The following is a 26735-nucleotide window of genomic DNA, read 5'->3' on the forward strand; positions in this document are numbered from 1 at the left end:
TGGAATGTGGTTCCCCCAAGCTCACCTGAAGCTCCAGAACTGGTTACAAAAGACGGAAACAGTTCCTCCTTTGGAAATTACTGCAGTAGTTTGATGGCAGCAGTGCTGTGCACACTTACTTGAGAGTAAGATCTGTAGAACTTGCTGGCACTTGCTTCCGAGTAAACTTGGCTAGGCTTATGTGCAAGATTCAATAAATGTATTTTCATCTTAATTTTCTTTTCTCCTTTTGTCTTATCACAGCTACTCACAAGCCACCTAAAATTCCTTCTGGGGGAACAGGTAAGATGTTTGTCAGCTGTTTTAGATAAAAGACTGGCAGGCAGGAACTGGTTTGCTCTCTTGTGTTTCATGCCATCTGTGCTATTTTCTGCAGGAGAAGAAGCTTCTTTGTGATATACGTGGTTTAGTACTAAAGCTTTGGAAGTCTAGAATGGCAGCTTGGGTGTCTGTTCACAGGCCTGTAGCTCCAAGTTATGCCATTGCATTTAACGCAGTGTGCAGATTCCGTTGCACTCTGGCCATTATATATATGGGTTATATATATTTCATATCCCATATGGGTTAGGAAGAGGGATGTGGTGGATCTGTGGGCTAAACCGCAGGAGCCCGTGCTGCAGGGTCAGAAGGCCACAATCGTAAGATCAAATCCACGCAACAGAGTGACCTCCCGTCGCTTTGTCCCAGCTCCTCGCCAACCTAGCAGTTCGAAAGCATGTAAATGCAAGTAGATAAATAGGTATCATCTCGGTGGGAAGGTAAAACGTCGTTCCCTAGTCACGCTGGCCACGTGACAATGGAAAACTGTCTTTGGACGAAACGCTGGCTCTGTGGCCTGAAAAGCAGGATGAGCACCGCCCCCTAGAGTCGGACACGACTGGACTTAAAATGTCAAAGGGAACCTTTACCTTATGGGTTAGGAAATATATGGATGGGTGGAAATCTCTGATGGAAATATCACCATTCTCACCAATGTTTAATTAGCTTCTCTGATTTCCTAACTCATATATATATATATGGGTTAGGAAATTAGAGAAGTTAATTAAACATAGGTAAGACCAAAACAACGTCATACTGCTAGGTACAATATGGGAGGCTCATGCTTAGAATTTAGGGCAGAATGAAGGTTCTGCATAAGAAAATGGAGCTGGAAGTCTCTCCCAGGTTTGCCAGTACTACCATAGTGTTCCACCCACAGCCAGCCTACCTTCCTTATATCAAGAGGACCTCTAGGTTGGGTTGGGGGATCAGTATGGACGAGTAGCAGTTGAAGAAAGGCAGCCTGCTCATCCATGCACACACTCAGAGTCTCTTTTAAGTGTAGGAGACCGTGCCATTGATAGAAGCTCAGCCTCTCTGCTCCTTAGAATGCAGGCAGCCTCTGAACGAGATAGAAGATAAGGTGAGAATCTAGTAGCCCTGGAGGATGAGCGAGTGAGGCATTCTGACACCTACTGGCTTAATCATAGCAGCAATAAAGGACTCTTGACCCACCCAGTGAGTCTCATGGAATCCCACCATAAGGTCTTGGTAAATTTGTACCGCTTATCCCAGTATAAACTCAAGAGGCCCAGTGGACCTTTTGCACTGGCATTTTATAGTTGATGGTTTTGTCCTCAGCCTCTCTTTTACACTTGGCTTCCGTTGCTGGATCTTGTGGTCCTGAAGCCTGCAAGCTCCTAGGCAGCATAAATTCCACTGCAGTAGATCCATACCCTAAGGCAGTGGTTCCCAACTGTGGATCAACCAGGGGTTCCCGGACTGCAATTCCCAGAAACCCTGGGCAGCACAGCTGGTGGTGAAAAGGCTTCTGGGAACTGCAGTCCAGGAACACCTGGATGACCCAAAGTTGGGAGCCACTGCTCTAACCAGATTCCTGTTGAGTTATTGCTACATGCACCCAGGCAGTTCCCCCCCCCTCGCCTCCCCTTTTCCATGTTGTCGGTCACACAAGTGTGATGGCATGACCAAGCGGTGACCAGGGCCTGTGATGAACAGCCGTGGAAACAACACTCAAAAGCTTGTGCAGTTGATCTTACAGGATCACACAAGCCAACAGGATTCTAGCCTTAACAAGAAAAAAAAGTGGTCTGCATTCTGGATTGTCAAATTCTGGATATTGCACAAAATTGGTCTGTGAGGACAGGAGTGAAAAACAAACCCTTTAAAAATAACCCATTGTTTATAAAGATGCTCGCCATATTATCCATTGAGAAAGACACCATGCAGAACACATATGAGGAGACAGACGCTCTGGTGTTTAATGGTCCCTGGCTAGTTTTCAGAATCTCTCTTTTCGGTACCCTGTTCCAAGCCTTCCTCATAGGGTGGTTGTGTAGATAAAATGAGATAAGCCCATGTACGGATGCATCAGGTTCCTCGGAGGAAAGAAGGGAATGCCAGATGCAAACAAAAGAAATCAAAGCAAGAACAAAGCCTTTCCGCAGATCAACACACTTTGTCCCATATGTGTTTGTTTATTTATATGCTGGACAGAAGACATTGACCTGCTGGATTTTGATACCCCGCCAGAGAGGACAACAAAACCCGCTAAGGGAACTGTGGGACCTTACACAAGGAAACAAGGTGAGCAATGGGTTTCTGGTGACGTTTTGCAAGAAAAGCACCCGGAATTTCCCAGGTTCCAACACAGCCTTCCAAAAAACCTTCTTGAGATGAAGGGCCGTGGGGCACAATGACACATGTTGTTGCTCCCTTGCCTGTTTGTTTGCCTGCCTCTCTTTCTGTTTGTTGAATTCCTATGTGTCCTTGCTTTCTGCCAGAACTGGGACTCAGGACAGAGGGCAGCGTGATTAAAGTCAGGTACGCCTAAAAACAGGTCCGGCTAAAGACAGAGTTCTAAGCTATTAAAAGGTAGAATATTAAAGCTAAAATGCTAAAAAGGAGGAGGTAACCAAGAAAATCATTTTGTTTCTGAGCAAGGAAATGGCACAGTCCCGTTGTGTTACTGATAGAACACAAGCTGAGAGGGAGGCCTTGTTTGTTGACCTAATGTCTGCTGTCATACACTGTGGGTTTTGTCTCCACACCTCACACACGACAGTGGGTTTCTACCCCCATCCCACAACACAAAGCTTGAAAAAGAGGGCCTGTGCTGTAATGCCTAGTCTTCCCCTTCAGGCTTTGCCTCACAAGAAGAAGGCTAGTTGTGTTGAGCAGCAGGGGAATAATCCCAAAATACTTGGTTGGTTTAATTTGTTTAAGGATTATTCCTCCATTGCACTAAATAATTAGGTTCCCTCTGTGACGGTAAACTCAAAGGGCGAGACGAGGCATCTAGTAGCTGAGCTGGCCGCTTGTGCAGCCCGAGGGCCGTGCAGAAATCAAGCTGGCTGCTCTCAGGAGTCTTTTGTGTTACAAGGAAGAGAGTAAAAATGGGCACCAGCAGAAGGGAACCCTGGAAACCTTCCAGGTGTTGCCTGATGTAGGCATGGCAGCGTTTCTCTGATTCTTCTGTGTTTCAAGACCATCCCCTGTAAAATGGCCAGCTGACTGTACCTAAGCATCGCCTTAGCTCTGAGGCCATGCCAGACCATGGCTTGCCCTCACTCTAAATTAGAACAATTGTCTGGCAGTTTTGTTTTCTCCAGTTTTCCATGGCAGTTCTTACGGTCGATCCTTTTTCCATGGAGCAACAGGCAAAATTCTGGTTTGTTAGTTCAGACATTTACTTATTCATTTTTTCCCTAATTTAACGTGCTTATCTATAGCCGCCTGCTGGCCCCTCATGCCAACACCCCTTGGGTGATTCACAGCTATCAATTAAAATGATATTGTCAATGGGTTGCGGACTTCACGCATAAGAACCCTGCTTCTGAGTGTCAGAAGGATGGCAAGCTGTGGTTTGTCAACTCACTCCTACCATACCAAATCAGAGTTAAGCTCCCGTTATTATAGTTTTGTGTGATTCTGATCTATATGAATGTCCAGTTTCACTTAGGGCTGATTCACAACAGGCTCACCTATATATATCACTCGAATTCACTGTCTGATTTGATGCTCACTGGAGGCATGTCTGGGCTACAGAGTTATATCAGGTTGATACAAGTTCAACTGCAGTGGCACAGTTCAAAGGAACTCCGGTGTTTATAATTTGCATTGAAGCTTTTAAACAGAGAATTCTCTTTACTTCACAAGCCTACACATTTCAGAATTCTTTAAAATAAGATTCATGACAGTTAAAGTGGAATTAGCACTGATCTGTGTCACCCAGATAACCAGATGTCTGAATGGCACGTATATACTTTTTGTGTATAAACTCTGTCTTTGGGTTTACAAGTAAAACTTCTTTGCATTCTCCTGTTTTCAGATGATGGCCACTGGAATGTACAGCATACTACCACCACCAAGCAGCCCAAGACACCGAAGCCACCTCCCAAAAAGATCCCAGGTAAATACTCAAGTCTTTATATGAGATCCCAAGAGGTTGTGAATAATATATCAAGGGACTTTTACTGCCAGGTAAAGTTACTGCTCTCCACGAAACCTATCTAGATGTTACTTTAAGGCTTTTACTAGTATCCAAAATCCAACTTTTGCCATCTTTGTTTATGGTTCATGGAGACATCCAAGGCAAGGTTGTTTCTGCCTATAGACAAAAAGGGACCAGCTATCATTCTGTTACTCTTCCCAGTTGATCTTCAAGTGAGACCGTTGTGGTGTGGAAGTGCATGGGGTGGTGGTGGTGGTTGTTTTTTGGTCCTTCCCTCCAGTTTTATCAGAGTCCTAGCCTTCGATTTCCTCTCCATGTTTTAAGACCGGAGAGGTATAGTCGTCATAGGTTCGTGAACAAGGTGTTCCTCAGTTTAGTGATGTTTCACTAGACCTTTTGACAGATTGTGTCTCCAGTTGATCTGGATTCTGGTGGTACTTCTAAGAAAGACACCTTTACATTTTTTTTGAAGTTCTACTTTCAGGTTGCCATAGAGGTCAGGGATCTTTGGACACGTCCAGCAAATTTCTGCTTTTTGCCTGCCCCAATCATTTTGTTTGATCTCTTAATGAGGGAACTGTCAAGAAAATGTATTTGAATTATGTGTATAAGAGTGGATGTAATTGAACTGGGCTGGAGCAACATTTAGGCATCTAGACAGACGTAGATGTATGGAAGGATTCCCCATGTGGTGTAGTGGATAGACTAGGGCTCGGAAGAACAGGGTTCAAATCCCCACTTGGCCAAGGAAACCCACTGGAGGAGTGGAACTGGAAGAAGCACTTCTTAAATATCTCACCCTGAAAGCCCTATTAAGGGTCGCTCTGAGTCGGTTCCAACTTGACTTCATAGAATGCACATATGCACAAAGATGTACTGAAGAGGTACACCCTAACATTTAATTGAAAAACATAGAAAGTTTCTGATTTCTCTCTCTTTCTCTCTCTCTCTCTCTCACACACACACACATAGAGAAATGCAAACGAGGGGAGCTTTTTATAGTAGTAGAACATTCCTCCCGGCAGTCCTAATCCTTTAGCTGTTAAAGGCCTCCCCCACCCCTTATAACTTGAGTCCCCCAAAGGCTTCTTTCTCTTTGGGGCGAAAAGGGGGCCCAGAGAGTCTTGGGACCTGGATCATGCTTGCAGAAAGTTATGCAACAGGGTTTTGCCTGGTGGAACTGAAAGTAGCCCCAGCAAAGTTGATTCTCGTTGATTCCAGCGGGTGTTCTTTTAGCATTTCTAAATTTGAACCTAACCTGTTGTGCTTGTAGTCCTACCTAAGAGAGAGGAGATCAAAGTTTTTCTAGTCTAGTATACCGAATGTAATACTTACACCGTATTACATTCGGTATAAAAGGGAGAAATATTCTTTTCGCCATCCTTCTCTCTATGATAAGTATGTTTTTCTTGTATTTATTATTTTCTTTTTGCTCTTTATTCTTTTCTCTGTCTGGTTAATAAGAATAAATCTTGTTCAATAAGAATAAATGTGGAAAAATCACAACTAGAAGGGGGGAAAGAGAAGGAACCCCCCCCCTCTGAAACAAACTCAATAGGAAAAAAACAAAAAGCAAAATGGAAATGCAGCACAAAAAAGAAAAATCTGTGCATAAAGTTCAGTAAATGGTAACCAAATGTTCAGGTGGATATCTGTGTGAACATCTCTGTAGCCCACATGTTCAAATGTCCAGAGGATTGTAAAGCCCTCAGCCCATTGAATGAGAGGAGGTGGGTATTTGTCTTTCCTGTGTTGCGCTATTCTAGTTACTCAACGGGCAAGCACAGTGTTTCCCTGGCAGTTCGCACATTGTGTCATGCAACATCTGTGCAAAAACGGTGAGGCTTCTCTCTGCTGCCCGTAGGTCAAGATACGGCTGAATGAATTCGATGTGGTTTGCAAAATATGGTGAGAAAATATAGAGAAGTCTTAGCTATTCCTCATCTCCTTCTGTGTACACACACGTGTGTGTAACGTGAAGGACAAAAGCTTCGCAGGGGAAAGAAGAAGGCGTTTTGGTAGAATAGAGTCCAGAGGTAATTGCGGTCCTGTTTTGTAGCCAAAGACCCAATGGATTTCGACTTATCGGATGCTCTGGATGACCAGAATGATGGGCAAGGTGGTGGAAGGCCGAACGTAAACCCTGGCGGTCGAGGTAGGTTGAGAAATCGGTTTCTGTTCAGCCTGTTTCAATGTCTGTGTCTCCCTCTCCTTTTCGTGCCATCGCGAGAAAAGCAGCCCTGTGACAGTTGAACCCAGGTAGCCGACAGAGGGATCTCTCTTGTCTCAGAGGTAGCTGGAAGAGGAGCTATTTTTCAGGGGTGACCAACTGTTGCTGCAAAACTGCAGCAAAGTGTTGCAGCGTAGGGGGACTCCTCTTCTGTCTTCCAGTCAGTTAGCTGTGCTCCCTTTTGCATTTGTTCATTCTTGTCCCTCACCCGCAACCATCGAGTGGTGTTTCATAGTAGGCTCAGTCCTCCTTGGCCTGTTCTCCTGACCCCCCCACCCCCCCAGGCTTCGTTCTTTTTATTTTTGCTAAATTTTTTCTGCGCTGCTGCAATTCTGTGGCCCTCCCTCTTTGGTTTTGCACGGATGCTTTTTAGCTGCATCAGATGGGGAAAGTGGAAGCAGGGGAAATTACAACGCTGGCATCTCATGCTGAGACACCTGTTGTTCTGATTGTTCTGCTTGACCCTGGGTTAAACTTGGTCATCCAAGGTAAATTTCTTAAGGATGATGGTTAAAGGCTGCAGTTCTCCATCTCAGGATTCAAGCTAGGGGAATAAACAGGTGCATTGCTAAGGTCCTGATGTTACTGCTTCCAACTTGTGCACTTTTTTTTTTTTAAATGTTTCATTTGCTTTTATCGTATTGTAAAAACTAAATCAATTGCTGTTTTCTATGGTCAGTTAATGAATAAAGAATCCTGTTCCAGGCTTGAAAGATAGAGGTGGAAGAGGTGGAAAACCTGGTAAGGAGTCTTGGATTGGCTCCCAGCTGATAATTCCCCTCTCCCCCCCCCCATTACAAACCTTTGTCTTCTGCCATTCTTTCCTTCTAAGCATTTAAAACCCCTCCGTCAGCAAAGTGCATTGGATTGTTCTATTTGCTGAATACCTCTACTAATTTGTCCCTATTAATCAGCCTTGTCTTTCCTCTTTTCCTTGGATTTTTCTCCCTTTTCTGTGACTTTGGTTGTAAAATCGTGGAGTTGGAAGGGACTATTGGGGGTCATCTAGTCAACTCCTTGCTCAGTGCAGGATCTGTAGTACTGGATACGACTCCAACAAGCCCGTCAGTAACAGATCTTTGCATGATGGCCATTTGCCCTAGTGCTTATTAACTTTAGGATATCTTGAAAATCTGCTAAAGCTGTCATTGAAACCAGACAAAATGGTACTGTTGTATAGGTCTCAAGAAAAGAATCTAGTATATATTCATTGGTCTCTTGCCTCCTTATTCCCACCAGCATTTCCAGGGGTGTAGTGTTACATTTGGAACGGTGTATCATGCCAGCCCCCATGCCCTTTCTGAGAAGACTCTAGAAGGGCAGACAACTTGATCAACAAATAAGGATCAGGTCTTTTGTAAATGTAATGACTTTTAATTGCCCATTCAAGACCAAACTGCCCTCCATATCTTTGGCGTACACTAGACATTGCTTGAGCCAGTATACTGTTCATGGGGGTTTGCAGCTAAGTTCAGAGAGAACAGGAAAGCTTGAAGACTAGGTGGCAGGCCATGTTAGTCAGAAAATCCTAGGCATTTGACCCAGTGAACCCTGGTTTCATTGTGACACTGAACACTTCCTGGCAGTTTGCTTCCAAGGACTGCTTCCATTTAGGTCACAGAGATTCATAGAATCAGAAGCAACCCTGAAGGGGTTTATATTCTTGTGCTGCCCTGAAATTTCATGATAGAGGTCAGGTTATAATTGTCCTAAAATCAATGGATCAGTCCGTCCGTCCAATCCCAATAAATCCTGCCATAGTGGATTTCCTGCACTGGGGCAGGATTTATTGGGGTTGGACTATTTTATTTACTCATTTTAGACTACTGTACTTATTTTGATGGCCATCCAGTTTCTGTTTAAAAACACACCCACTTCCCAGAGGAATCCATTCTCTGGCCCTCTGGGACAGCAAAATGCACATTTGCTCCATTTTCTGTGGAACAGCCCTATTGTGCCGACCATTGGCGTGATGGTAAGGGGCGAATCACTTGCCATCCACTGGGGACAGGAAGCAGGTTTTGCACCTTGATGTTAGTACAGCCCTCCTTTTTCTGTTCCATCTCTTCCTCCTCCCTTGTTGGCCCCTGATGCCGCATGGAATGATGTCATAGGTGGATAGCACCTTTGTTGTACAACTTTAGGCCTTGCAAGTTTTCTGGACTTTTAACTCCCAGAATTCCTGACTATTGGGCAATCTTGGCTGGGGGCTTTTTTGGAAGCTGAAGTCCAGCATATCCGGAGGACTAAAAGTAGAGAACTCGCTGGGGTCAAGAACACGCTTCCAGCTGCTCTCCTTGCAATTGTCACACCTAGGAGTGACGCAGGAGCTCCCGTCCTCTTCTGCTTCTCCCTACACTCCCTACACATTCCTTGCTTGCTTCTCTCCCCCTGCAGAATGATGTGGGGCCTTTGGGGAACTAGATCGAAAGTGCCTGGCCTTGAATGACAAGCAGAAATAAAACTGCACCATGTCTTTCTTGCATGATCAAATGCTTGATTTCTCTAATTGGCCACTGCCAAAGCATGGGGGTATCTATTTACTTTCTCAAACGCTAGGTTTCTCTCATGGCTTAAACTGAGGGTGAAGAGTTTTTTTGGACTCCAGTGTCTATCATCCCCAGCCACCGTAGTCAGCAGTCTATTAATAGCCAAGGATGAACCAAGGGCTACTTGGTTACCACATACCAGGGTGCAGGATCCTTTGGTCTGGTCTAAAAGAGTTGAGCAGAACGAGACGGTCAACCCCTGTGTACCATTTCAGGCTACAGCGGGTGTGTGTGTGTGTGTGTGTGTTTCCCATTTGCAAAGTTTGTAAGTTTTGCATGTCAGTCCTTACAAATGTTGGACCTGCAGCTGGTTCACACTCAGAAGTGTCCCATGAACAGAAGGTCTTCCTCCACCGCCACCCCCAGCACACATATAAAGCAGAGGTTTCCATTTCTGAAAATGTTTTTTGTATAGCCAGTTATCCTGCTTCCACCTCACAGGTCAAGGAGTGCGCTGTGTACTGTGAATGTCTGGAGGGAGGGCTGGAGGAACATCAGACCTTGGGACCGAGGAGTCAAAAGCTCTCTTGGGTTCCCAGACAAGCCTCATGCCCTTCCTTGCCTACAAGGCTCCACCCCCCCCAACTCATTTGAGGCTTTCCCACAATGGGTTTTCCCCAAATTCTGTAAGACTGAAACACTTCTCTGGGTCAGAGTTAAGAGCTTTAAGCCAAAATACGCAGGTATCTTATTGTGTCATCCTTTCCTCTCCCTGCCTGCTCAACTGCTGGAACACAGCTCTTTGGAATGTCTTTGAAACTGAAACCAATCCATGAGTTGGAAGAGTTCTTGCATTCTTGCAATGAGCAAATTCGAACATAGCTGTGGTGGTTGATTTGAGAAGGTATACTGGTCATAGTGGTAGCCAGTAGTGGACAGAGTGATGGAGTAGAAGCCTTGGGCTCAAAACCCCATTCAGTACGGGAGGGAAAGCACTCCTTAAAATATCTCGCCTGCTTTATAAAAACCCTTCTTGGAGTTTCTGTAAATCAGCTGTAAACTTGATGGCACATCTCTCACTCTCTTCTGATCATCTCTATACAAGAGTAGATGTGGTCCTTCAGCTGCTCCTGTCTAAGGCTGTTCGTTGGTTAAAACCAACACCTTGAATTGGACCAAACATGGAGACAGGACAGAGGATCACAGCACAGGCTTAATGTGGTTGATAGGACCCGACTCCTGCCAACAGCCTTTCTGCTTCACCCAACAATATTCTGCCCTGATGGCCGTCTCCAGGCCGGTGTCCTCCCCCATGTAAATCAAGCAACAATAGCCCATTCTGTGAGAATCTATGGTGTGCATGGAAGCCCTGCCCCAACATCCCCACCCTCCACCCTGAAGACAGCAGGAGGTTCACAGGTCCTCCCTGAAAGGATGTTGAGACTGTAAACCTATTCAGCTGTAGATGCTTACAGGGCTCCTGGGCCTTATCAGGGTTCCTGGTGTTGGGCCGCTGAAAATGGGATCCGCTTAGGGTGATTGCTAGATCCTCTGCAGATCTTTTTGTTACTCACGTAATCAGATCTTGCTGACTTCTGGGTCGGGTGTTTGCTCCTGTCCCGACTGCCCATTTAGCCCTGCATGGATTCAGGCGTGATGCTTTTAATGGGGCGTAATGTTTGACTAGGGCTTTACTCTTTTCCCAGTCAAACTGACTAAGAGGTTTTCTGGATAGATTGCTTGACAGAAGGCTTCTGTTAACAAACCCAAATGAAACGTGTTTTTAACTTTCAGATCTGTCAGATTCTGACCTGGAGGACATCCTAGATCAATATCAGCCAGATAAGAAAAAAGGTATGGTTTTTCTCTTATTGCATAGCTGGAAGACTTCCGTTGTGTTTTGACATCATCCTAAACAAAATGGCGTTTCGTTCCTATGCAACGTTAAACCATAGTTTAGCTAAGGGTTAGGAACGGCAGCCTCTTCATGCATCCTCTCCCCTTTGCCTCTCAACCCAAGAAATTTAGTATGTTTTTTAAGATTCCATTGCTGTCAGTTGGTGAGTAAGAAGATCTTTGGGACAGAAATTCAACCAATTTGCAATGCGATGTTATCCATGTTTACTGAATAGTAGTACCACTGTGTTCAGTGGCAGCTACTTCCAGGTAATTCTGTATATATAGGATCATAGCCTCTTGGAAGCCCATAAGCACATCTGTTCTGGTTCCTCAGCAGCTGTTGCATGATGCCATATTTCCAAGAACACTTCTTCATTTAGCTAGCTTGCCAATGTATACATAGGTACTATACATTCAAAAGCTTAACGAAAATGGCTTGGGCATACACGTGAAGAGCTTGTTTTGGGGGGATCGGAGTGTGCGAGAGAGGAGATAATTTCAAACGCATTTCAGAATATCTGCCTTCATTCTCAGCTCTCTGGGAGAGACCGACCCTCTCTCTACTTTTGTGCTCCAAAGAAACAACGAACCAGTGAACTCCACCCAAAATGGGAAAGGGGTGTGCAGTGATATGCTGCTGGAGATCTCTCTGAATCTATTTTTTTAGGATTTGTGTTGGGTTTGACTAATTTGTGAAGGCACTTCACAGAGGATTGCAGGGTAAGTTGGAGGCTGATGTCATGGAGGTGCTCCAGATTTTAGTTGGAATTTTACAGGAAATCTCCAAGGTGCTGAACTCCGATTCCAAAATAGAATCAGCATCTTGGTTAGCACCTGTGAAATCTAGACTAAAACTCAACAACAGATTCACTGCTCTGGTAAAATTGGGAGTGGCCAGACTCCAGGGCTTTGGGTGGGAATCTCTTCCCAGGTCTGTCGGAATCTCAGTGCTGAGCCTGTGGCCTTATGTGCTCTGTTTTCTAAGCTGCAGTTCCTCCTCTCCTTAAAAATTAGATATAAAATTTGAACCCAAATTCAGACTTCCAGAACTTGATGGGACATGAATTCCTGTGTATTTCTGATCTTAGCTGATTAGAACCATGGAAGTTTTCATGTTCCAGATGCTTTGACTTTTCTAACGGGACTGATTGACGGCTCTTAGTAAGGAGAGGTTCACCTTGTCAAAGTGCTGTTCAGCTACATGTGTGAATAGTGCGGGCATGATAGCGGTGTGACTGGGGAAAGCGTGCGAATATGAGGGAGATCAGCATGCGAGAAGAATGCCTTTGTCATGTCACTTGTGTATTTCCAAGGCGGGTTTCCCGGTGTCCGTTAACTTACCAGCCTTTTCTCCTCTGCAAATAATGCCCACCTCAAAGTTGTTGCTTTTTTTAAAAATTAAAACACACACACACATACACTTGTGGCTTTAATACCAAACCCCTCATGGTTCCTCCAGCACTCTGAACCGAAATGGCATTACAGGAACATCACTGAAGAGATCTTGCGTGCATAGCTTTCATCTCTCCAACATGGCTGCTAATGGACATCATAACAGATGGGTGCATGTAGGGTTTGGAGGGAAGAGGGATTCCCTTTAGGGTAGCTGGGTCTCATCTTTTCATAGCGTTTTCTTTCCATGTTGACCCTGACTTTGGCTCAGCCGGGTGTAGAATGTGAAGCCAATGCTGTCTGTGGAACCAACTGCTATTACCAAGAACCTTGAATCCTCATGGCTTTGACATGGAGAAGTTTGTATTCACCAGTGCTCCTCTCCTCCTTTGATGGCTGCCCAGGGAACCTCAAATGTATTTTGGCTATGCAAAACTGCACAAAGCATGTCACGTGAGGGGTGCTGTAATTGGGCAGGGGTCTGCAGGGGGGGTGTGACCTCTAGAGATCCCAGCCCTGTCCACACTGGCAGCTTCTCCCAACAGGGAGACTGCCGTATAGATGGAAGGATCTAGGGGGTTCAATCAGGAGGTGGTTCCACCAAAGCCAGTTCTAGGTCTTACAAAGCTTCTCCTGATCCCTGCAGGACCTGGAATCATTTCCCCTGGGTTGTCTCTGATTCATAAAGAGGAATGAAGGCAAAGGGAGAATCACAGTGGGATGGGGGAATCCCACTTTTGTTTTCAGATCAGTGAGTGAAGATAACAACAGGACTTCCTCTTGCACCGTTCTGCGTTGGGAAGACAGCAGAGATTCTCCCTACATCAAGGATGGGTTTTCCCACATCCTCTACAGACATGATTAAGCTAGAGGGTTACAGGTTCTGTTAAGTTTGCTGTAGCATCTAGCCGAGACAATGATGCTGCCATCTATTTATGCATAGATTTATAGATCTACAGCAAATGTATAGATATACAGCAGTTTTGTGTTGGTGTTGATACTGTGGTGACCTATGGTTTTAAACAATAATGCTTGTTCTGTTCTATTCTGTGCTGAAGCAATTGGGTTTATCAAAGTCCAGAGAAAGGATGATGAAATGCTATCTCAGGATATGGGCCTGGGACATGTTAAGCTATTGGTTTTCCACCCGCTCCTTGATGTCATTGTGCACCTGCCTTTCTTTGTTTGATGGACCTCAGGATTCTATAGAGGGTTAAAAGGCAGACCTCATTGCCTGAATTGCATCAGAATGCATCAGGTCTACTTGCGCCTTCTGCTTGGAAGCTGGCCATTTGGGCAGAGAAAGGGCAGATTATTTTATGGCCACATCAGCCCTGCAGTGTATCTCTGCTGCAAGGGATGGGAATGGCCCCTCTCCCCAGCAGGTCCTGTTGCAAAAAGGCAGCCTGGCTGGCGTTTAGTCATACAGAGGGGCAGTAGGTGCCCTCTTCTATGGCTGGTACTTTGGGCTTCAAGGTGCCTTTAGCAATTTAGTTCCACCTAATTTCATGCAATTGATGACTCACTGACCTAGATAAAACAATTTTAGAGAAGAAAATAGTAGGTATTCCTTAAGTTATGCGTAAACCATTGCTGATGTTTATCATTGCTTTGACTATATCAAGTGATTCCCCCATCAGCATGTCAGAAAGGAGTCTTTCTTTGAAACCACCCCAGCAAAAGGGGGGAGGACGCAGGGAGGAGGAGAGAGGAGGAAAAACTGCTGCTTATGCTGCAGAGTGCAGAAATTTGCAGACAAAGCCTCCAGTCTCTGCAAACCGCACCCACATCTTGACTGCGCACAGCGCTAAATTTATAATCAATCTCATTTATTGCTCAATGCAGTGCTACTGAGGCAGCAGCTGGTTAATTAATACAAGGGCTAGCGGAGAGAGGGAGCTAATGCGTGTGGCATGTGTGTGCGTATATGCAAAGCTGCAGATGCAGTGCTTCGACCCTTCTCTTCAACTTTCTTCGTCAACGTATTAAAAGATAATTAAAATGGCCCCAGGATTTCTTCAACATCCTATGTTTTTTGGAGGCTTTCGTGGGGAGAAAGGGAGAGAGAAAGAGCGAGCCATGTGGCGGTTAGCAGTCACAATCCCCCCTGCCCAATTTCTTCTTGCTTTAACTCTAAGGTGTAGATCAACAGTGTATTGATAGCATGATTTTGATCGTGGCAGATGCAGGACATGCCCGATGCCAGGGCTGCAAAAATCCATGTGTCGCTTACTGGAAAAAGCTGCACCGGGCAGGGATTTAGCCTTCTCTTTGCAGACCTTTCTGTTGTGCCACTTTTTCACATGTTTTTCCATGAAAACCATTTCAAGAACGATCCCAAAGAGGGAAAGCTCTGGATTGCTAAATAGCCCCAAGAAAAGTGCCTTGGCAGCTGCTGCGTGGACAGAGCAGCCAAGCACCCCCTGTCTGTTGTGCGAAGCTGAAACCCCTTTGCATTTGGCAGGTGAGCAGAGCTTTGAACTGGAAGGCCAAGCCTGAAGAGTTTGTGGCAGCAGAGGATACGTGGCTGAAGGAACCAATTAGGCTCAAGGAGCACAAGCAGGAGTGTACCTGCTAATAAATGAAAGTTGAAAACTGAAATTGAGCCAAGGAAAGTGATCTCCTGGAAAAACTATGCGAACTGAGCCGATCCGCGTGCCTATTTTGAATAATTTGCTTTGTAGTTTTTTAAGACATGGGAGGAGGGGCAGCGGTGTTGGAGCCCCAATCAGGAGCAATCTTAATTAGCCATTGCTTTGGACTTGTGGGGAAAAAAATGCATGCTGGAGTTGTAATGAAATGGAATGAAAAATGATCTTTTGTCCCATGCAGCAACTTTTTTTTTGGAGACACACTTATAGCTGGTCTTACTGCTGTATTACTAAGTTTGCTTCCAGTCTTCCCTGCTTTGTGTTTCTATCACTGTTCAGTACACTGATTAAAATGGTATAAGAATGCCCTTGCTTACAAGCCTCCGCCCTCCAGCCCTATTTGTAAAATTGATATAAAAATCCTGAGCCAGTTTTCAGAGCAGCTGTAAGTATTGTATGTGAGAAAGCAACAGATTCATGTGCATTGCAACTCTTTTCATTTCCAGGAGGCGGTGGGGTCAGTGGCGGTGGCGATAGCAACTATAATGATGGTAAGTTCCCTCATCCCGGGAACTGCATTTTCTCTTTGAATTGGCTCGCCTTCCCTCGCTTGCAGGAGGTTGAGATACCTGTTGCCCTTCAAATTTTGAACAACGCCCATCGCTCCATCTCTCGGCCGGACTAGCGGCAGCTCGCGGGATGTCGTTTTGATACATCCAGAGTGTTTTACGTTTTGCAGCTGTGCCTTACACTTGAGTAGATATGTGAGCCTCCCAACTAAACTTGCAGCTTGGATTTAATTTTTTTTTCTTTCTCCTTGCACCACAAACAATTATGTAATAATACGGGCAAAACATTCCTTCTCTACCTTATGAAGATTACCATGAACCACACATTTGTGAAGATTGTGGAGGCATTGATTGGGGTCATTCTCTGGGCAGCGACCACTCTGTTGGCTGATCTTTCCACTCCACTCTGGAAGCACCACTAGATTTGCTTCTGATGAGAACCAACCAGACGACAACTATGAAACACAAAATATATTCTGTGTGCCTTCGAGAATACGCAAATTACCTCCACATTTGCAGGAGTGCCCCAGCATGCTTTTTTCACTCCAGTGGGAGTTAGAAACAGAGGCACAGTCAGTAAAATTGTATGGCTTTGCTTTGGAAATAATTAAGAGCTGCCAAATCATTGTGATGGTTGGGTAGTTTTAAATGTTGCTATCCAGGCTTTTCTGAGAATAAGCCTAACTTAATATTCTTCAAAACAACGCCAGTAGGGCATAGTGACATAGGTTGTTAACCTCCTTCATGTGGAGTTTTCAATGTTATCATTCATCTTATCAAAAAAGATGAGTGCACAGTGTAGTCGGAAATGGAAGGCCAACACATGATCTGGAAGGAGGGAGCTCCCCAGTCCCGGAGAAACAATCAGAGAGAGCCTTATCTCTGTGGGAAATGTACTAATTTCCTTGCCAAAGGGAGGCCATCAGAAAGGAAGGAGAGCATGAGCACCAGGATTGTGGGAGAAATAATATGCCTCTTGGGGATTTAGAGGTATCCCATAACTTCCACAGTCCTTGTACTCATGGCCTCCTCGCTCCCATGCAGACTCTCATTCAGCGTTACTTCCTTCGTTATGCGATAGTTAAACGTGAAAGGGCAGAATGGTTTGTACTCCAAACCATGACTGCAGGCTTCAGTTTGGTTTGCAGTCCTTGTTTGGGGGAATTAAGCAGAAGTTAGTGCTGTTTTACCAGAATGGGGAAGTTGTCAATTGCGGTTGCCCACCAAACCACCTTGATAACAGAGTCTGAAAACCTGCAGGAGCACAAGTGACAGGTTGACCATTTTGCATTAAGTCGGAAACAAGTCTCTTCGAATCACTGTACACGGGAGGGAGTTTCCAACGGCGGGTAGGAAACAAGCCAACCTAAGAACAACAAGCTGATACGGCAGGAACAAAGAGGTTCGTGTGGACCTGCATTGAATGTCTTCTTTCTGGGTGGGCTGCATTGTTAGCATGTTTCTCCAACCTTTTCTTTTTCTTTTTCTTTTTGCAGGCGCCCTGGTAGAGACCGGTACAATTGCTGGTATTGTCAGCGGCCTGGCCATGGCATTGATTGGTGCTGTGAGCAGCTACATCTCCTACCAGCAAAAGAAGTTCTGCTTCAGCATACAGCGTAGGTTTCTGTGTTGTCTCCTGGACTGTGTTCTCCGTTTAGCCATCTCTGACCTTCACCACTACTGTCAACATGCCGGAATCTCTCCATTGTAGCTGGGAAATTTCCTTAATCCTGATTTAGAATTCAAATAGAATTTTAATTTATTAAACTCATTGTCAACTTAACAGCAGCGTAATTCTAAACTGAATTTTGGAGTGGAATCAAGATGTCCAGTCTATTTCCGCTGGAAGCTTCAGCTGCTGAATAGCAGTAAAGGCTAACTAGTAAAAGAAAAAAATAGAGAAGGTGAGGAAAAAAAATAGAGAAGGGGATGCCAAAGCAGTGAGCTTTTGAGAACCTGTATGGAAGACATCCCACGTATGACCGATTCCTGTTGAAGTAAAAGCAAGAGTGCTTTTCGTGTAAATTTTCTCTCCTTGCAGATCAACTGGAGGAGCTCCTGCAGCTCTCATATGCAAAAAACAGTCACAGCTACGGGCATGTAGAGGCTTCCTTGCGTAGGTCCAGTTACTAAAGGACTGGCAGCTGAATGGAACACAGCTGTCCACGACAAGTGGCCGGCATGGCTCATTTGCCGGAAAAGACCACGTTTCCATGAGGATTCCATAGCACAGAGCAACAGTGGGCGAAGGGCACCCTTGCTGAGAGCCAAAAGCTTGGCCTGCTCAATACCTTGTGTTATTCTATAGCCCAGTCTGTGTAGCGTATTGTGGTCTTGACTGTTATGAATACATATTGAAGTCACTTGTGCAGAACTAGATAGCTAAGTCGACAAATGTGGGCTGCAGTATAGAAACCGGTTGAAAAATTTTCAATCCGTATAGGGTGAACTGCATAATTCCTGTTTAAATTGTTTTATCCCCTTTTTTTTTCTTTTTTACTGCAGTGGTCTTAAGAATGTTAAGTTCTTTACAGAAGGGAGTTACTGTATTCTCTGAATTTGTTTTTTGATAGTTGCCCCATGAAAATGCTTATTGCACATTTAATTGGTATTAATACTGTCTCCTTTGGCATTTAATTTTCTTTTGTTCTTGTGGGTTTTCCGGAGTCTTTGGCTGTGTTCTGAAGGTTGTTCTTCCTAACGTTTCGCCAGTCTCTGTGGCCGGTATCTTCAGAGGACAGGAGTAGCACTCTGCACTCTGGTGCTACTCCTGTCCTCTGAAGATGCTGGCCACAGAGACTGGCGAAATGTTAGGGAGAACAACCTTCAGAACACGGTCAAAGAGCCCGAAAAACCCACAACAACCATAAGATCCCGGCCATGAAAACCTTCGCAAATACATTCTTTTGATTCTTGGTTTCTTCTGGGGAGAGACTGCTGAAACATTGTCCGGGAATAATAGTCTTATCTTGGATTTCCCCAAAAGATGTACTTGAAAAACAGCCCTGTATCTCTGATCTGTTGTGTCAAGTAAGTAAATATGGATCCCATTCCATCACTGAGAAGGTAGTGGGGTTAACAGCTTGAGTATTGGAGTTCGGAATAGGAATAGTCCATATTCAGTCTCAGTGCAGGCATAAAAATTTAAGGGGCAAAAGTTCCTGTTTCTTAATCCACTCTTTAAGTTCAGCCACAGATTGTGGAAAAATATGTCTATACATGTTTCAGGATCACACCCTTTTTGGCATCATCCTTGCTGTATTTGAATGGACAGTCCTGGTTGCTATAACACTGCTTCTTACAAAAAATTTTTTAAAAAATGCTGGCATGTAATGTTTGCCCGTCTTGGTGGTTTGGGTGACAACATTGCCTCCTCTTCACTGTTTTCAGAGGGCCTGAATGCAGAGTACGTGAAGGGAGAGAACATGGAAGCTGTGGTGACTGAGGAACCACAAGGTATCTTTAATTTCTGGAATGGCAAAGCTACTTCACTCTGGGATAATCCTTGTTGACAACCTTGGGCTGACAACACACTAGTTTGCTGACAACTCCACCCAACAAGACTGTTAAGGTGGCTTCTGGCTAAATTAAGTTGCACTCTATCTGGTGCGAAGATGTTCCAAGTGTCATCTAAACATCTTCTGAAGGTGGTGGTCCTAGTGAGAAAGGGATGGCATCCAAACAGTCCAGGTTCACAGCTGGCTGCTTAGCTGGTGCAACTTCAGTAATTAAGCCATAAAAAAATTTAAATAGCTCAGACAGCAGCATCAAAATACAGCAAGCGTATAGGAAATATGTGAGAGATGATTCAGAAATGTTCATGACATGAAATGGAACTAGGCATTAGATCCGAACAGTGTACTTATTTCTGGAAATGAGTTCACCTAATCAGGATGTTAATTTAAATGTCTGGTATCTTCCCTGCTATATTTGAAAGGTATTTTTATTGCAAGGTAATGTCCTTAGAGAAGGGACATGGTGGCGCTGTGGGTTAAATCACAGAAGCCTCTGTGCTGCAAGGTCAGAACACCAGCAGTCATAAGATCGAATCCATGCAACGGAGGGAGCTCCCGTTGGTTGTCCCAGCTCCTGCCAACCTAGCCATTCGAAAGCATGTAAAAATGCGAGTAGATAAATAGGTACCACCTCGGTGGGAAGGTCACAGCGTTCCTGTCTAGTCATGCTGGCCACGTGACCATGGAAAACTGTCTACGGACAAACCCTGGCTCTACGGCTTGGAAACAGGGATGAGCTCCACCCCCTAGAGTTGGACACGACTGGACAATTTGTCAAGGGGAATCTTTACCTTTACCTAATGTCCTTATTGGTAAGAAACAACAAAATGAAGGACTGCACAAGAAAAGAGGTTAGGACTTATTTTAAAAGTACATGCTACAATAATGGTAAAATATACCAGATGGGCGGGATATAAATAGAGTGAATGAATAAATAAATAAATAAATAAATAAATACTGGGATCCACCAGTATTGTTAAAAAGTTTCAAAAAGTGCACCATATATTCAAGGTTTACAATTCAGGCTTGGTGTTTGGGGCACTGCTTAGATTTCTAATAGAACAGTGTTTCACTAGTTTTATTTTAAATAGGCTACTGAAGAACACAGGTTGTCGCATCGATCTGGCCCAATTTATTTGTAAATTATGATTGAGCAACATTTGCTTTTAACCACATACAAACTTTTATTCTGTGCTGCCCAGCTCATTGGCACTACATGCACTACTGTATTGGCTATATGATTTTACTAATGTTATTATGACTTCATGAAAACAGATCGTGTCCTGCAAAATGTTTAGTTTAAAGTGCACTTCTACATGTTTAGTGCTAGGTCCTGAGCAACTTTACTCTTGCGCAGTCCTTAACCGGATTCTTACTCGAAACAGCCCACAAATTTGGCAAGTGTGCAGGACTGCAGGCAATTCAACCAGGTGGAAGTTTGTGGAGGCAAAACCTTTTTTTAAAAAAGTGGAAAATGCTGTCTTCTCAATACCGCATTTCAGCTGAAGAATGTAGACATGAAATCATAAGTACTTCAGAGAATGATTTCTTGTATGTTCAGGTTTACTATGGTGTGGACTCACCTTTTACCTTTTTTTCTCTTTTTTCCCCCCTTAGTTAAATATTCTGTCCTAGAACCACAGTCAACAGAACCACCTCCGCCGCAAGAAAATGCAAAGGTGTGAATCCTAGGCTTGAGCCGGACAAGAATCAGGCAACGGCAAACACAAAACACACATGCTTCTCACATGCTTGTAATTTAGCTTTTTACAAACATTTGATTTGGTTCCAAAGCTATTTAAATGTGCGTTCTTCTGACTAGGACAGGCTTCTTATCGTGATAGGCTGTAGGCTGATTGAAATGTTTCTTCCGGTTTTTATTTTTGTGCGTGAAGAGTTGTAGGTTTACATTGACATGGTCATGTAGGAGTTTTGTCAGATTGAATACCGAGTACAAGGGTGCTTTCAAAGTGGTGTTTCATAGTAGAGATAGGTTTTCATGAACAATGGGGGGAAAAGCAGCTGACGTAGTGAGTACAGGTGTGAGAACAAATGAAGTGCCTGTAAATTAACAATCCAAAGCAAACCATTTTTTTAAAAAAAAAAACCTTTGTAAAATAACTTTTAGCCGAATTTTGGCTGTTGACATCCATCAGTGGCAGCTTCCGCTGACGACGGTGAAAGTTACAAGGGAGCTGCAGGGTGGAGTTTGTGTAACGACACCTCGAAATAATAATACAAGTAAGTGCCTGTGGGGTAATTAGTCTTTGTTTGACAGCAAACAGCTAGTACCATTGCCTTGTCCAACTGGGCTTCACTATAGCTATAAACAACCTAGTTTTTTTGCTACCAGAACCCTATGCAGGTAGTCGTTGTGTATGCAGTGTTTCCTATTAAAAATCCAGGGATTTTTTTCAGGAGTTCAGAAACAAGCCTCTACCCCTAAACCATGATGGCTCTCGTGCCGGCCACAGGAAACAAAATGAAAGAAAGCTTTTTTCCCCACCCCTGTATAGTTTCATAGACTTTGTGAGCATAGATTCTAGATTGTGTTCTCTTTCCCCCCAGCTTTATATGCTATGTTTGAATTCCAGGGACTGGAAGCCCAACTCAATGCAATATACTGCACTGGCCTCTGTGAGAGTTTGCATTCCAGGGACCTTATGCAATGCTGTGGTGAAGTTGGAAGGGTCTACATTCTCCCCCCCCCCAGTCTTTCCCCCAAGTTAGAGATGGGTGCTTATAGGACAGAGATTAACAGCCTCCCAGTAGTGGAAGGTTTCTTCAATTTACCCCACCCTGCTAAAACAGAATTGCTGGTGTTCTTGGTCCATGTTTTATGTCATCCTGCAGATTCGCCATGCATAGCTGGGAATATTGTGAGATAAAATGACTTGTAGATTGTACCACGTTAGCATGGAAAGGCCGGGGGGGGTGGGAGTGGGGAGAACAACATGGATTTTATGTGCCTCTTGACATGAGTTCTGTCCCTACTCTTTAGTTGAGCGGCACTTGGACATCTTGAAATTTTATCAAATTCTGTTATAAATTTACCAGATGGGCGGGATATAAATCAAATAAATAAATAAATTCCATCCTCGACAATGTAGGAGCTGGAAGAAACAGATCCAGCATGCATGTGATCTAGCAACAGGATCAGGGTGACTGCGAACTATCTTATTACATAAAACCTAGTTACTTACTTTTTAAAATATTGCCAGTTCGGGGTGGGGTGGGGCGTCTATCCAGACCCCCTGCCATTCCACTTGACTAAGTCCTGCAGGTAGTTTTTCAGTGGGAGTCGTCTACCGAGCTGCTGCATCAGAGCTAGTTCAGTCTTCCAGCAAGGGCCGTTCTGCATCTCAAGACAAGAGATCCTTTTCCCAGTGCGCCTGCTTGAGCTTTCTTCTTGTTTTCTTTTTCCTTCTAAACGAGAGGTATCTTAACGTCTTGTTCCTTACAAAGTGTTGCTGAGCCCTGGAGTAATTTGAGATCAAAATCTGCCCCATATTATTTTTAGAGTATGTGGTTAATGGCCCTATGTTTCACCACTGTATTAAGGTGCCCCACTGTTGCACCTTGTGAATAAGCTATGATATTTTTGAGCCATCTGAAGGGATATATAGTTTTTTTTTTGGGGGGGGGGTTGTTTTTTTTTAAAGTTTAAATATAAACCTGGCCTATCCATAGTATGTATTATGAAGGAGTGAAAAAGGAACCTCTGTGTACCTTTCCAGATTCTGTCTCTTTACCAACTAATCTTGAGTCTTTATTTATTGATATTTGTACAGGAATCTGGAAACATTAGTACCCTGGTCCTATAACAAGGGAGAGCTAAGCCTATTCAAGCATTTTGTTGCATAGATAGAATCGCCGTGCTTCTAGGAAGCCCTTAAGACTCATCCTTCTCCCTTGTTGCTTCCTCTATGCAGAAAGGTGACGTTAGAGGGGAGACATTTCTGTTTGCAGGGAGATTCTACATGCCGGCACAAACCTAAAAGTTCCTGCTCCCATGTATACCCTGCCTGCAAGCACACTCTGCAGAAAGTGTGGAGGAAGCGACAGCAAAGAGTGAAAAGTCTACCTCTGTCCTCATCGAGTAGGGATCTGCGTTTAGGCAAAAACAGTTTCCAGCTTGCTGGGCAGACGCTTTTGAGCCACATAGAAGTGTCAAGATGAATTCCTTAACCCAGGACATCTGTGATTTAATAATGCTAGATTAGGAGGCAGAGGTGTAATTAGGATGAGACATTTTATTCCTGAGATTCTTGACCTTTTATATGCTTGTTTGGGGCAAATCCTTCTGATTTCAGTGGCATTTGCTTCTATGTAACGGTGATAAAACTGTAGTCTAGATGTTGGATAACGGCTGTGGAAATTCATTCTGCTGTTTTTTTAAATTTTATTTTGTAAGTTGTGTTTCAAAAGCCTTATAGTAGTTTTAAAGAAATAGATATATTTTGAATGTATTGAGCTCTCGTGATAATGCCACAGTACTCTTTTCTTTGTCCAAAGTTTTTGTTTTACTGTGGGCTTCTATGAGATTAAAAACAGGAGGGGAAATAGTTAAAGAACCATAGCTTTCTTGCTTGTTGCAGTGCGCTTTATAGCTACCAGAAGGGAAGCCACTAAAAATTAGTTCTGCATTGTGGGACTCTTGACATCTGGGGAGAGGGATATTTGCCAAAATGGGACAACCTACCTGGGTAAGCAGCCTGGTGGAACCACAGCCATGGAAGTTACCTGCATGATTTCCACATTGGCGGTTGCCCTTAGATATTGCAGAATAGGTTTTTAGGAAGGTTGTGGTTTGCAAATTTTGCAGAGCACAATTAAGTCCCCCGCTACCACAGCTGAATTTACATAATGACATATTTTGAACTACTGTAGCATATCTTTTTTTTAAATTTTTTTTTAAAGTCAAGTACATCAAAGATTAGAGTAGCATAAAGTAGTGCATCTTTAGATAGATAGAGGGGAGATAATAATAATAAGTGTTGCTATGACACTAGTACTTGGACTAGGAGTCATTTTCTCAGATAGATGAAGTAAATATAATTCCTTATTTCTATTTGCCAATGATGGGAAATGTTTCTGTAGATGTAAGTTGTCAATTTTGTTGTATTTCTATTTACTGCACTGTTCTGCCACTGATCGGACTCTTGAAATACGGTGCTTCTCAGTGTTTAAAAATGACCCACTAATCACTTAACAATATTTAAAATGTGTATGAACTGCAGATTTTTGGGAAACAAACAAAAACAGCAGTTTCATTAAGAAAAACACCAGATTTTCAAGATGTGAACATAGATTTAACCTTTAGGATACTTCCTTCCTCAAAAGCCTTTTTATATGAATTTGGTAAATGGTTATGCCTTAATGTAAATTTTAGGTAGAATATACTATAAAAATGCACAACAAAATGGGAGCAAAAAAGAATTCGACAGCAGTACAATTTACCATCCAACACATTATTATTGAGGTCTTTAGAAATAAATTTTATACATATCCTGATGGAGAGCATATATACTATCTAGAATATCCACCAGATGTTATAGATACATGTACTAAATTCACTCTCCATTTGAAAGTCTACAAGTAGCAGCTGTCTTCTCTCGTTCTTTGTGCTACAGCAGCAACTAAAGCCCCCCCCCCCAACAGTGACCTCTTAATTTACCTGCCTCCCCACCCAGGAGTTGTAATTCCAAGCTTATAATACTTGTTTTGTGTTTTAATAGAACTTACGAGACCCCGTCAACCAGAGCTGAGGCAGGCAAACCGTTTTAAAAGTTAAGCATCTGGTTGCTCCTTAGTGTATGCTCAGCACAGGAACTGGTGGCCAATGACAGAGATGAGCTCAAAATGCCTTCCACACACACAAAAAACCCCATTTCTGTCTTTTTCAGCACTGCCATTTAGGAGCGAACAACTCCTTAGTTATTGCTTATGGCACACAACAGGGAGGCAGAAATCTATGCTGACTAGTAGCAAAGAAATAAATCCAGAAACATTCTTGTGAATCCCAAATCTTTTACCTCTGGCCAAAAAGAGAAGGGTTGAAAGGAGCAAGTTACCAGCAAGCCGCCCTAGAAGAATATTGAGCCAGATGTCCTGCTTCATTCTCCCTACACAAACATATGGATTGGGGTGGGGTGGGTTAGCCTTCCAGATGTTTCTGGACTAATTGCATTGGTTACAGTTGGCGAAGTGAATGAGGTCTGATGGGTCCATGGACATCAGAAGTTGCATTACACATTGCTGATGTACAAAAGGCGAGAGAAGTGCAGTTAATTGAGTTGTGTTGCTGTTGACCCTAACTAGGAATGGATCTGCAACAAAGTTCTCAGGAAAGCAGAGATGTGATATACTTTTCCAATCACTTGATAGCAGAGATGCCCAAGATTGAAGCTGGGGGTCTTCTGCAGGGAAAGCATTTGAAAAAACAAGCACCAAATTATGACCTCTCCCCAGTGAGACCTTTCTGCTGTCTGTACATAAAACCAACCATCTCTTTGGCTTCTCCCAATTTCTTTGTAGTGGTGCCAACTGTGTAGTACAATACCTCAAGGAGATCCATTTGTTTTTCTACTCTGCTTTTTTCAAAACACACACACATATTCATAACTGAAAATATCTGTGCACTAGAAAAGCAGTGTAAATAAGTTCAGCGAGATGTTCCAGAATAGGTCAAATAGCATGCATTAAAGTCTTCCATCAGGCCAAAGATGTATATAAGACCCATTTTGTGCCCTGCATTTATACACCGCAGACACACTTGCAAGCAAAGAGAAGAAAACTGATTTGAGAAAGCATCTCTCTGAATTCTGTAAAGTTACAAGAATATTGCTGGGGATCAAAGCACTTGATTTATCCCTCTTGGTTTACTCCATTCCCTCTTTGTTAACTTCCATCTTTCTCAGCAAAACATTTTGAGCCAGAACATCCAGCAGTAACTGTTGCAAGCTTTGTTGATGGATTATTTGCTGTTGTATGAACTGGTGTTTATCTGAAAGAGGTGCATGACTTTACAAACAAAATAAAGCTAAAGCAAAACAATCCGTGGGGGGGGGGGTGGATAATGCAGGAAAACCCTGAAAGCAGAGTAAAAGAGTAGATGGATCGTGTCCAAAAGACACCAAGCTTTTATTTAAGCAGTACATACATATCTTTGGGTAATATAGAGATGATTTGTCCTAGATGAAATCTGACCATTATGCTATCAAAGGCAGACTCATTTTGCTGAAGTGCATATAAGAATTATGGGGGAGGGTATCTGCCCTTGATTGCTGAACTACAAACTGGAAAACAATAAAAGAGAGGCTGACTTGTACAACAATACTGTGTATGTGTTTGTGTGTCTGTGCATTCAAACAAGAGGGTCCAATAGTTTTGCTAAATACAAGGGATAAGATAAAAGCTCCTGAGTTTCTCTTCTGAGAGGAAGTCAGGCCACTGACTCTGCTAAAAGGGAATAATGCTCGGGGGACTCGTGAAAAGCGTCTCTCACCCAGCACACGTTAAGGTGCTTTTCTATTGCCCACTTTCAGCTGACAGAGAAAAAGCGGAGGTTCCCCCCTCCTGTTAAAATGGGGTGAAC

The 26735-nt window shown here is 43.6% G+C and overlaps 1 protein-coding gene across 1 annotated transcript in view; it reads left to right on the forward strand.

The window, feature by feature from the left end:
- CD99L2 (CD99 molecule like 2) overlaps window positions 1-26474 on the forward strand; it is a 63595-nt gene extending 37121 nt beyond the window's left edge. Inside the window, exons 3-11 of the mRNA XM_072981350.2 lie at window positions 244-282; window positions 2497-2586; window positions 4331-4411; window positions 6513-6608; window positions 10967-11026; window positions 15561-15605; window positions 17120-17239; window positions 19014-19079; window positions 20756-26474. Of these exons, the coding sequence (XP_072837451.2) occupies window positions 244-282; window positions 2497-2586; window positions 4331-4411; window positions 6513-6608; window positions 10967-11026; window positions 15561-15605; window positions 17120-17239; window positions 19014-19079; window positions 20756-20823 (665 nt within the window). The 3' untranslated portion in view covers window positions 20824-26474. The remainder of the gene's footprint in view (window positions 1-243; window positions 283-2496; window positions 2587-4330; window positions 4412-6512; window positions 6609-10966; window positions 11027-15560; window positions 15606-17119; window positions 17240-19013; window positions 19080-20755) is intronic.
- Window positions 26475-26735: the final 261 nt, after the last annotated feature.

Source organism: Pogona vitticeps, chromosome 11 (genome assembly GCF_051106095.1).
Source record: "Pogona vitticeps strain Pit_001003342236 chromosome 11, PviZW2.1, whole genome shotgun sequence".
NCBI classification, from domain to species: Eukaryota; Metazoa; Chordata; class Lepidosauria; order Squamata; family Agamidae; genus Pogona; species Pogona vitticeps.